The sequence below is a fragment of the Dunckerocampus dactyliophorus genome, chromosome 18, assembly GCF_027744805.1.
Source record: "Dunckerocampus dactyliophorus isolate RoL2022-P2 chromosome 18, RoL_Ddac_1.1, whole genome shotgun sequence".
Lineage (NCBI taxonomy): Eukaryota > Metazoa > Chordata > Actinopteri > Syngnathiformes > Syngnathidae > Dunckerocampus > Dunckerocampus dactyliophorus.
This window is the reverse complement of record NC_072836.1, coordinates 15,572,851-15,584,301: the sequence shown is the minus strand read 5'-3', so window position 1 is coordinate 15,584,301 and position 11,451 is coordinate 15,572,851. Positions and strand designations below refer to the sequence as shown.

Sequence of the window (11,451 nt, the reverse complement as noted above, 5' to 3'; positions counted from 1 at the left end):
GAGTTTATTCTCATAAAATGACAGTATTTTCCTTGTTACAAAACATTTTTTTTCGCTTAATGTTTTGACTTTATTTTATATTAAGAGTTTATTGTCATAAAATTACAGTATTTTCCGTGTTACAAAACATTTTTTTCTCTTAATATTTTGACTTTATTTTATATTAAGAGTTTATTCTCATAAAATTACAGTATTTTCCTTGTTACTAAACATTTTTGTTTCTCTTATTATTTTGACTTTATTTTATATTAAGAGTTTATTGTCATAAAATTACAGTATTTTCCGTGTTACAAAACAATTAATTTTTGTCTTAATGTTTTGACTTTATTTTATATTAAGAGTTTATTCTCATAAAATTGCAGTATTTTCCTTGTTACTAAACATTTTTTTCTCTTAATATTTTTGACTTTATTTTAAATTAAGAGTTTATTCTCATAAAATTACAATATTTTCCTTGTTACTAAACAATTTTTTTTCTCTTAATATTTTTGACTTTATTTTAAATTAAGAGTTTATTCTCATAAAATGACAGTATTTTCCTTGTTACAAAACAATTTTTTTCGCTTAATGTTTTGACTTTATTTTATATTAAGAGTTTATTGTCATAAAATTACAATATTTTCCTTGTTACAAAACATTTTTTCTCTTAATATTTTGACTTTATTTTATATTAAGAGTTTATTCTCATAAAATTACAGTATTTTCCTTGTTACAAAACAATTTTTTTCGCTTAATGTTTTGACTTTATTTTATATTATGAGTTTATTCTCATAAAATTACAGTATTTTCCTTGTTACTAAACAATTTTTTTTCTTAATATTTTCATTTTATTTTTTCAAAATGTGCTGCGGGCCGCACATGGCTATCAGAAACATCCACGACCCATCTTTAGTGTTCTCGCTGAGGCAAGGAAGATTTGAGGGAGTCCCGTTCTCACCCATCTTCTTGCTCTAGGAGCAGGACTCCTTTCTGTGCTGCGCTGGCACGTAGCCTGTCTGTGGGGGTCAGAATTCTTCCAGGTTGGTAGGGGCAGGGGATCAAATACTTATTTCACGCAATCAAATAATTTAAGACTTTTCAATTGGGTCAACATTCTTTTTATTTCTTTTTCGGTCTTGAAATGCTCCCATCATCCACATTAGCGTCATTACATACATGTTCATGTCAAAAGGAAGCGATGGCAATGACCAGCCGGACCAACCTCGATACCCATCTCAAACACCACATTACCTGTGCCTGTTGATTATTTTTCGTCCACTTGTCTTTTTCATAAAACCATCAGCAAAACCACAAACGTTACTGATTAATACACACTGAAAAGAGGGAGGGAGCGGGCGTCGGGGGCGCTATGAGGCAAATACATGTCATCACGGTCAATAGGAAAAAAGACACAGTATAGCGGGAAACTGAACAACACCTTGACGAAAAAGAGGATATAAAAACAATGAAATAAACATTACAGTGTTGTTCGAGGGTAAGGGGACTTTACATTTATACACAAGTGCCAAAAAGCCAAACATGGTACATATACTTCTGTTTCACTTGGATCCAGTGCGGGCTACACATCACTGTGCAGCAGCACTGCAGTGAGAACCGGATAACGGAGGCAATTGGGGCAATCTTATCTGCTATCCAAAGTGAATCGCAATGATCACTACAACTTGTCAATAAGTGTGTAGTAATTGTACATTTTTACATGACAGCCTAGCAGCTTATACTACATTTAGCCCCAAGCGTCGAATGCCTACATCACAGTTCAAACTCCAAGCTGCAGATCTTAGTAGGTATGTACACATTCTGTCTATGTTCCTGTGGGCTTTTTTATACAGTGATGGGCAAGTGGAGAAGAGGGAAATAAATACATCGGGCCAGTGAATGGTGACAACAGATATGGTCGATAAAGCTCAAATAAACTAAAGGCTTATTATAACCTGCAGCTGGTGACTTCCACCACATTTTTAAAGGCTGGTTTAAAGGTTAAAAAAATCCAAACATTTTCATTAATGAGGCACTCGCCCCAGGAAACAAAATGTTCTCCATTCAGTGCTGTGGGCTCTCCGAACTGGACAGCCACTTCTGTGTAAACAGGGCATTAACAAAGGATTAATGCAAAAGCGTAACAATCAAGAGAGGCGTTTTGATTTGAGTGGGTCCTGTAGCAACAGCAGACAATGTGGCTGTACAGTACAGTGGAACCTCGGTTTTCAGAAACCCGTGTTTTCGTAGGATTTGGTTTTCGAACAAAATATGTGTTTTTGTACCGCCAAACATCCACATGTTGGAGAAGAATGGGTAGTGGTTCCTTCAGATTTGGGACACTATAGACAGATTCCAGGGAATCCTTCAATCATCTTCATTACGTGTGCGGGGGTGGTTTATTTGTTCATAGAACACACACAGAACAATGAACAACTCATATCTATTGCCTTTCTCACACCTACTACAGTGTGCTGTTCGCTGATGATCCGTTCAAGCGCACTGTGTATTTCTGAGTGTTCGAAGAAGCAGCGCTTTTTAAAAAAAACAAAAAAATACAGCTACAAAAAAAGTTGCAAGTGCCAGAACTTTGGTAAAGAAGGCGAGAAAAATGACTGTACGATAGGATTGTGATGTAAACGAAAATACCTTTAACACAGGTTTGACAAAGACACATAAAATACATTTTTTTCAGAAATTATTCTGTGTAAAATGTGTGTTGCGTTCATATTTTTGGGTGTCCGGATGGATTTACAATACTTCTGGGAAAAATGTATTCGTTTTTCGTAGGTTTCGGGTTTTCCTTTTGGAACAGAATCACGACGAAAACTGAGGTTCCACTGTAATTTCATTCAGATTCCTTAAAGGATGGTCATTTCAAAAATCCTTGTTGCATTTGTATTCAAATTTCCTTGTAAAATATATATTTAGAATAGATACATATATTCATATCTCACATTAATATACAAAGCAAGTGCTTAAAAAATAAAGGTGATGCAAATCTTTTGTGAAATAAGGGGGTCATAGAGGTAGGGTCTGGGAAGAGGTATGGAACTGGAAATTTGTAGTATTGGTGGTGTTAGAGCTTCTTTGGTTGAGGGAACGTTGCAAGAGTATGCTTGCGTTTGATTTGAATTAAGGCATGTTCAGCCATGCGTTCTTGTCTCCAGCCAGATATGCAACAAATTTAAAGTACGGATAAAGCGTGACACTGATTTTCTACATTCTTTTTGGTCAAAATGTGCTTTGACTCTGACGCTTTATGGTGTGGCATTAATGGCGTAAGTAGAAAAGTAGGTAGTTCCATTCCTCCTCTCATCACATAAACAAAAGTGCTTTTGTAAGTATGGGGAGGATGTAAGAAATGACAAATCTGTACAATATTTACAGGTATGATACAGTCCTACAGGACAAGAAGTTCAGCCTTTTTGGTGACGTTGAGGTTCAGGGTGTAGAAAAGCTCAGCTTTGTGTCCCGCCAACAAGAGGTGGATCACAGGGCAAAGGCATTACGGCAGGACAGTGACAGAGGAGCAATTGTCTTTACTTTAAAGAGCACTGGAGAATACGCAGCCGTCACCGAATTCCATATCACCTAATCTCGCCTCTTGTTCCGTCGTCCACCTGTCTCCTTTTTTCCGTTCTCTCTCCTCTTGCCCTCCCCCTCTGATGCTGCCAGTATCGAGGCCACTCCTGGGCTCAGGCCCTTAATGTTCTGCTGTGGCGACAGGGATAAATAAGGATGCTGAGGGAGGGGTGGTGGGGTGGCAGAGGGAGGGGTTGTTGGGGACTCTTGGCCGGAGCAATGGCCTCCAGTGCTTCCGGAGCTCATGGCCCGGTGTTTGAGTCTGAGTTTGTGGGGTAATGCTGTGCCCTTCACCTCTCCCTGGGGGTCCCGGCCGTGGGCCTGAGAGCAGCTCTGGGATGATGGTTGAGGGGAGCCCGGCTGGTGGGTGCTGCTGAGATGTCGGTTGGGGTAGTTGCCGAGATCTGAGCAGGACGAGGAGGGGGACTCCTCATCATCAGTAGAGGCCTCTTTGTCAGAGCTCCTTGGATCCCCATCACTAGATGAGGTGTCTTTACCAGAGGAACTTGATTGGCCTTGGTAGTAAGCCTCATTAGGAAGCTCGCCCTCATAGGCAAGAACAGGTGGCTCCTCGTCTTGGGCACTGAGGTATGAAGGATGAGGCTGGTGGTGATAGAGGTGGGGATGGCTGACTTCCTCCACTTGTCTGTGGATAACCTCCGCGGACAAAACGGTCTCTTGATGCTCCCGCAGAGTCTGCTGACAAACTTTGTATACTTGTCTCTCTCCAGCCTCATTATGGCTGCCTGCGAGCTCATATGGAGGGGAGTCTAATGTTTTCCTCTCCAGCTGTTTTGTCACCTCTGTGAGAGTCTCTGTGGAGCTCTCGGCAAAGGAGTGGGGTTGTTGGCTGACACACGCCTGGCTGCTACTGCTGCTCTGCTTTTGCACATCAGTATCCTGGGACCTTGTCAAGCTGTCCACGGCGTAGGAGGCACTGCTTGAGCCATAGAGAATGACACTCCTCTGTGCAGCAGGTGGTTGAGGAGCAGGCTGGTTCGTGATAGAGGGAACAGGCTCCTGATGTTGCTGCTGATGGTGAAGATGGTGCTGCTGTTGCTGGCTGTGGTAAGCAGCCTCCATCTCCTGAGAATGCTGTTGGAGGTGGTGATGAGTGGGTACCGAAGCCAGACCGCGATGGATGTTAAACATGATCTGAGTAGTGGTGCCATTGGTAATATCCATCTCCAGCCTGTCGCCTTCTTGCTTGATCTCAAAGGGAACTGGCTCTGGGCTGTCTCTGGAGGAGCCGTCAGACATGTCAGACAGGGAACCACGTGGGGAGTACTTCACCAACTGCCTGTGGCCGTCGCTGCGCCCGGACTGCTCGGTTTCAGAGGAGTCAGAGTTCATCATCACCTGAGAGCTGCTGGAATACCCGCTGGAGTAGTACTGAGTGGAGGACGATGATGAAGAGGAGGACCCTCCGTTTCCTGTGCTATTGCCTGTTGCCCCGATCTGCTGGCTCTTTTCAATGTAAGAGGCAGTGCTTATAAGGCCAAAGCGTAGCTTCAACTGGAGCAGCTCTGTCTTGAGCCTGACATTCTCATCGTTCAGTGCAATGACACGGTTCTCCAAAACCATGTCATTGAGACGCCTCTTCTCACGGGAGCGCTTGGCTGCCTCGTTGTTCTTTCGCCGTTTCTCCCAATAGGAAGCGTCTTTCTTCTCATCCGAAATGAACTCCCGCTTTCGCCTGCAGGTTGCATTGGGTTTGGGCTTGATGATGCGGCCCAGGCGAGTCGGAGTCCCTTGGAGAGGGGGCAGAGACTCTTCATAACCGCTGAAGGTCTCAAGGCAGTTTATGTTACTTCCTGAGTTTTTGAGGGCTGACGTTAGATTTTCCATTCTTTTCTTGTGGTAGCCAGTTTGAAATGTTGACTGGACAAAACAACAAGTCAGAGATTAGGGTGAAGAACACTTTTCAGGTGTTCTTCGGGGTCTTGAGCCGTCTGTTTATTGCTAGTCGGGAACTCCGGTGTCCAAGTTAGCCACGAAGATCAAGAAGAGTTGGAGCTCAGCATTTGCAACCCTCATTTATTCACTTGTAGCTTTGGGCTCAGCGTCGATTCACGTATTGCAGTCAATGACTCTGGAATTAAACAGAAGAGAATGTGTTTTAATGACAAGTGGAGTGGATGAAGCTAATTACGGTTTTTAAGTACTTTTCTACTTCTAATTGTCTAGTTGGCAGAAACGTGGCATACTAAGCTAAGCTGGTACGGAGGTGTCCCAGATCTGCATGCAAACTGCAGCATGTAGGTCGGCCTGTCTACCTCAGCGTGTCAGTCTCTTGGGGAATGTTTGCTCGCTCGCTCTCCCTCTGTTCTTTCCGCTGCTGATGTCAAGATTAAAAGCTGTAAGAGATAGAAAAGCAGGAAATAAGATATGATCATCTTGGTGAACTGCTTTGCATAAAAAAGGTGAAATCATGTCATGTAACGTCCTTCCTCCTGTTATTCTGTTCAGTTTGTATAGTGACTGAAGCCGCTTGTGCTTCAGAATGTCTGTCTGCGTCCCATAGCAACCGGTGACAAGTCGTCTGACCACACTGTCTGACCTCTACGCCCTGCTATTGATCTGCTCTGTCTGCAGCCTGTGACCCTTGACTCTTAGCCGGCATGTTGACTTTTGTGATGTAACACGGTCACATGGTTCATTGCTCGGTTGATGGTCGTGCTCTATCTTGTCACTGTGAGCTTTTGTAAGACGCAACCTGAGAACCTGAGACAAGGGCGAGAATTTAAAAGCGTAAGCCGCAGCGACTGCAACATGCTGAGACTCAAATTGAAGGTGTACGTGGGTCAAAGGGTGAGTCAATTGGAGACTTCCAGCCTTCCAGAGAATCCCCATGTGTAATCAGTGCTGAAATACTGCTACCCCCGCCCCCCAAATGCGTTCAGCCACAGAGGAATGTGGCAGCATTCTTTGCCAAAACAACTCAATGCCAAATCAATGATGCAGAGTGAGGAGATAAGGCAGACAAAGGCAAGCAGCCGGTGTAGGGTCAAGGATAAAGAGGCAGAGGTGTACATGTGTGTGTGTGTGTGTTGTGCTGGGAGGTTGGGCATTGATAAATATAGGTCAAGGGCCTCTGAAAGGAAAGGAGGAGGGGCAGACGCAAGACTAACGCAGCTTGATAACACTGACTACAACACAGGGGCGGTCAGTCTCGTAAAAATCATGTGTGCATCGGAGGTAAACCACAACACTCCGAATACAAAGTACAATACAAATACATAAATACAAATAAATATAATAATGACCATCATAAATAAAAGAACATGTTGTAAACAAATAAATATCATTAAGTTGTGGTGTGAGCTGCACAACAGACAAGTGTACCATTATGTATTTGTGTTAGGTTGCGCACATCTATTTGCCCAGCTGTTACGCATGTCAGTCCACATCTGGTATTCCGGGTTACACTGCATTAGTATGACACTGTCTGCATAAGTAATCTCATTATTTCGCTAAGTATTTCAACTGTTCCGTCGAGTGACCCGATGCCATGATGCAACATCAGAATTATTTCACACATATTTCTTATTATTTAAAATATCATTATTTGGTCTAAATCAGGGGTTTCCAAACTTTTTACTGACAAATTCAAGGATGCCTGGGGCCACTTTGATGTTTTTATTTTATTTTTTTCATTTTGTAAAAAGGCTAAAAAAAAGACAACACTTTGTGTTATTATTAATTAGTATCAACATTTCAGCTTTTTTGCTTTACATTGTGCCTTTTTTTTCTACAATCAATATTTAGTACGGGTCAATAAAAATGAGCTGCAAATGGACCCCAGGCAGGATGTTGGACACCCGTGGCCTAAAGTGTCTATAATAGCCAGCTAAACCCTGGTGAGAACTGCTGAATCCACTCCCATTTCTTCCTGGTTAGGAATGGAATTTTTCTGTCTTTTGCGTAGCCTAAAGATTTGATCCTCGTGAGCCTTCGACATGTGGCAGGAGTGACACAGAATGGAAAGGGAACATTTCGCGGCGTGCCCCACTGACCCAGAAACTGGGGACCGGCCGACTGACTCTGTAAATACAAGTCTATGTCCCTCCACTGTACGGTTAGCTGGAATCTAGGTCAGCAGAACTGCAGCGAGGTGAAGCCCTGCAAAACACGCCAGAGATCGGAAAAAGCCAAAAGTGATAGAATTTTTTTTTTTTTTTAAGCGAGGGATAGAGGGAGGGTGCTGAATTAGAGCGGTAACACAGACGAGGGAGCAAGTGAGCGCAGACAAAGAAGTGAATCAAAGAGTGAGGGTTGCAACAAAGGGTGAGATTGTATCTAGATAGGGGGATACCGGCGATTGTGAAAATGTTGGTATTGCATCAACAGAAATAATGTATCACCCAAAGCAACAAAACAGCAGAAGTAAAGGCGGCGGGCAATCACATTACATACCCCCCTCCTCCAAATCTACCTGGCGTGGTATGATCAAGAGCGGATCATTTGTGTATATTCTGCAATAAAAGGCCAGCGGCTGACGTCGCTGATTGTGTATTTTGTTTACCCCTCCTTGGATGAGCTCATTTTATTGTCTCAGAATGGACGCACGTGCTCGTTCTTTGTTTTTCTCTCTCCCACCCTCTTTTGTGACTCACGTGAGCAAGCAAATTAAAAGCAGCCATATTTCATTTGCATGAGTAGCCGACATTTATGGCTCAAATATACAAATAAAGTAAGCTCAAGCAAGCAAACCGGATCGGCATAGATTTCCATGACCTAGATTACTCTTTCCAATTCATCATACTCCTCACGTGTCATGGCCGGGTCTCTATGGCACTTGTGGAATGATAGCACAGTAAAAGAATCCAAGTTGCACTCGTTTACACAACCACGGGGCCCCAAAACCGCAAGCGTTTAAATGTGGTAATGCGCATTGGAAACAGTGGATTGAGTTCAAGCGCTGCACGTGTTCCTGTACAGCATTTCAGGAAATAGGAGCAGGCTTAAAATAAAAGGCACATGCCTCAAAAGAAGGGGAATGATGAAACAAGGGGCGGGGGGGTAATAGGGGTGGGGGTGAATACATGGCACGTGGTGCGAGGTTGGGGGTGGCTGGCATTGGGTGGGGTCTGTGTGAATTCCAAATCTGGGTGCAGACTTGATCCACTCCAAAAAAAACAAAAAAGAACTAAAGCATGGAGGTAAGGGGGTGGGGGTTAAAAAAAAGCTGAAAGCATGCCAGCAAGGTGGAGTCCTATCGAAACTGGATCCTTGTTCCAAGAACACTCAGCCATATCGCCCCTCTCTCTGGAAAAGGGAAAAAAGCTGAGTGACTCAGTCCATGTGTTTCGCCAGTCACATGTGCTCCCTTGGCCTACTAAAGGCTGTCATTCGCCTGTGCTTGCTGCAACAACCACAGCACAACAACAAGGCACATCTTTTATCATCTCACAACCCAGAGAAGTCATAAAGCCATCCTGACAACGTGCCTTGCACCTTCTGAGCTGCCGTTCCCTACTGATGCTACTCATTGTGTTTTATTTACTTTTATTCACTTCTAGTTTTGACCTTTAACATGAGAGTACTATGAGGCTTTTTATATCCATTTCTGCACCGCTGCTGCCTGTACAGTTATAGTTGGTGAGGATTTTATTTTGGTGTGGTTCTGATGTGGCTCACCTCACCCCCCTCCCACAGTAGCAATGTGACCTACATTTATAGCTGGCATGGAGACCAGCAGTGCGTGCGCCAACCAACTGGCAGCAACGTCTCCGCAGACAATACAGACTGTCGGTTTCCGCCGATTGCATAATAAGCCAGCCCTTTTTAAATACATATTTGAATATATTGACGAATTCAAGTTTTTGGGGGGTGAATTTAAAAGTACAAGCTCACGTCGCAGTGCTCATGAAGCCGCCTTTCACAGCGAATAGAAGTGTGAATGATGAAAATAACACTGGAGGATGACTTCAGCATGCCATTACTGAAAAGCTGCAAGGGCACGTGGGGTAACCCATGCCAGTTCAGTGTCATTGGAAATAATCATTTTGCGATATGCAATTTGAATATTGAATTTTGCCTTTCTCCATCCTTCGTGGTAGGTGATGTGTGAATATTTCACCCCGCGTGGCTTCTTTGTTGTACTCTCTGACAAATCGCATTCATGCATAATTGAATGGAACCCCCAGTCATTCAAGGCAGCTGCGCATGCATGCAAATCGTGTCACCAAATTCCATCAAAAACACCAACATATCTCAATGCGATCAGCTATTACACTGACCCCCGTATGACCCACATTTCTTCCAGATGCTCCGCACCTCACCTTGCGACATCCACAGCGGGTGAACGTGACCATTCTATAAGCGTCACCATCGTCTTAAAATAGAAAAATATGAGTATCCAAATGCGCAAAGGACGCAGTCGCGGCTCGGTCATGTCTTATTGGCACGCTTCTCAGGCGGCGACGGAAGGGTTAACGCAGCCGGAGGACCGCACAGCCGCGTTAACCTTTACAAAGAGCAGCTACACGTGACACGGAGAAGTGTGTCCACGGAGCCGACACGGGACTGCTCCACTTGTCTGCGTGGACTATAGCCTACTAACCCACAACACGCCCAAATAGGTCGCTGCTCAAACACTCTGCACCATAAAACATCTTCATTTTTAAATATTAATATGTATAACAACAATTTGAAGATTTGATTTAAAAATATTATAATTATCCTAATCATAACAGGATTTTAAAAATATTTGTTATTATTATTATGCACAGACAGTGGCTATTATTATAATAATATAATATTCTAAAATTAAAATGATTAATATCACTTTTTTGTATTATTGTTGTGCACGTACGGTTATTGTAAAAATAATGCCCACCACCACATATATAAGTATGTAAGATAAAGAGGATCCAAAAATAAAACAGCACATGCCTCAGAAGAAGGGAAATGATGAAACTGCTCCACTTCAAAAAGCATCCAATGGTGACGAGATTATGTTTTTTTTTTTTTTATTAAAGGCAAAATAACACTTACAGTAGAATATTTTTCTGATGATTTCTTGTGTAAGATATTAATGTGGGAATTTAAAAAAAATGACTACGCACTCACCTGGTTGTGTAGTTTATAGAATCCACAGTGGGCATCAATCCGTGTGGTGTCTTCTACCCTCACATTCACTCATAAACACACGGGCACACACACGCACACGCACACACCGTCGACCACTTTGCAAAACTCCAGCTCGCCTCGATGAGTGCGCGTATACAGAAGGAGTGCGAACACACAGTGGATCTTGTTTTTAGTGCGCTCCTCGTGTCATGTTTGCGCCAATTCCTCCCTCTCTCTATTTCCTCTTCTCTCTCAGTCTCTAAATGTATGTTAGTAGGTCAGTTGTTGCATAACAGGACGCTTTGGGTGCCTAGTCACGTTTTTTGTTTCTCTCCAAGCTCTGCCCCCTCCCCTCTTTCAGAGCCTTCGAATCCTGTTGCGGGAGAACGGAGTGAAGGGGTGGAGCGACGGATGGAAGGGGCTTGGTCACATGCTGTCAGTTGAGCGCTTATGATAGCCATAGTACGGCTAGGGACATCAAACCCGCCTCTGAACCGGAAAACAAGTGTATAAAAAGTGTGCAAGTGTAAGAAAGTAGCATAATGGGAGCAATGTGTGTCAACATCCCTCATTGCACTTCCTCCATTGACCTCGTGCAACTCCAGCAATCGTTAACAGGGAGCATGAACTAACTGAGTGCAGCAATGAAGACGCAGCATGTTGGCCATTTGACCCCCACTTCAGCCCCTCTTCGATGACTACAATCTGTATAAAAATCATCAAACTTTAGGGTGTACCCACACTAGGCTAATGGTAGCGTGCTTGGGCCCCCTTCACACACTGAAGTCCAGCACTTTTGGCTAGTGTGAGCGCACT

The 11,451-nt window shown here is 43.3% G+C and overlaps 1 protein-coding gene across 3 annotated transcripts; it reads right to left on the bottom strand.

Moving 5' to 3' along the window:
* Positions 1–1,065: 1,065 nt before the first annotated feature.
* Positions 1,066–10,943, bottom strand: nfil3-2 (nuclear factor, interleukin 3 regulated, member 2). 3 transcript variants are annotated; one of them, XM_054760341.1, is made up of 3 exons: positions 10,636–10,943; positions 5,769–5,918; positions 1,066–5,653 (listed from the first exon to the last, which is right to left on the bottom strand). In XM_054760341.1, exon 3 carries the CDS (start codon positions 5,407–5,409, stop codon positions 3,571–3,573), a length of 1,839 nt encoding a protein of 612 aa, XP_054616316.1. In that variant the 5' UTR covers positions 5,410–5,653; positions 5,769–5,918; positions 10,636–10,943; the 3' UTR covers positions 1,066–3,570. The 3 variants fall into 3 exon arrangements, with proteins under 3 accessions (XP_054616316.1, XP_054616317.1, XP_054616318.1); XM_054760342.1 differs by having other exon boundaries at positions 5,838–5,918; XM_054760343.1 differs by lacking the exon at positions 5,769–5,918.
* Between the last annotated feature and the right edge of the window lie 508 nt (positions 10,944–11,451).

Bases quoted from the DNA above. Each gene is read 5' to 3' on its own strand.
- nfil3-2 (XM_054760341.1), bottom strand. From the start codon at position 5,409: ATGGAAAATCTAACGTCAGCCCTCAAAAACTCAGGAAGTAACATAAAC.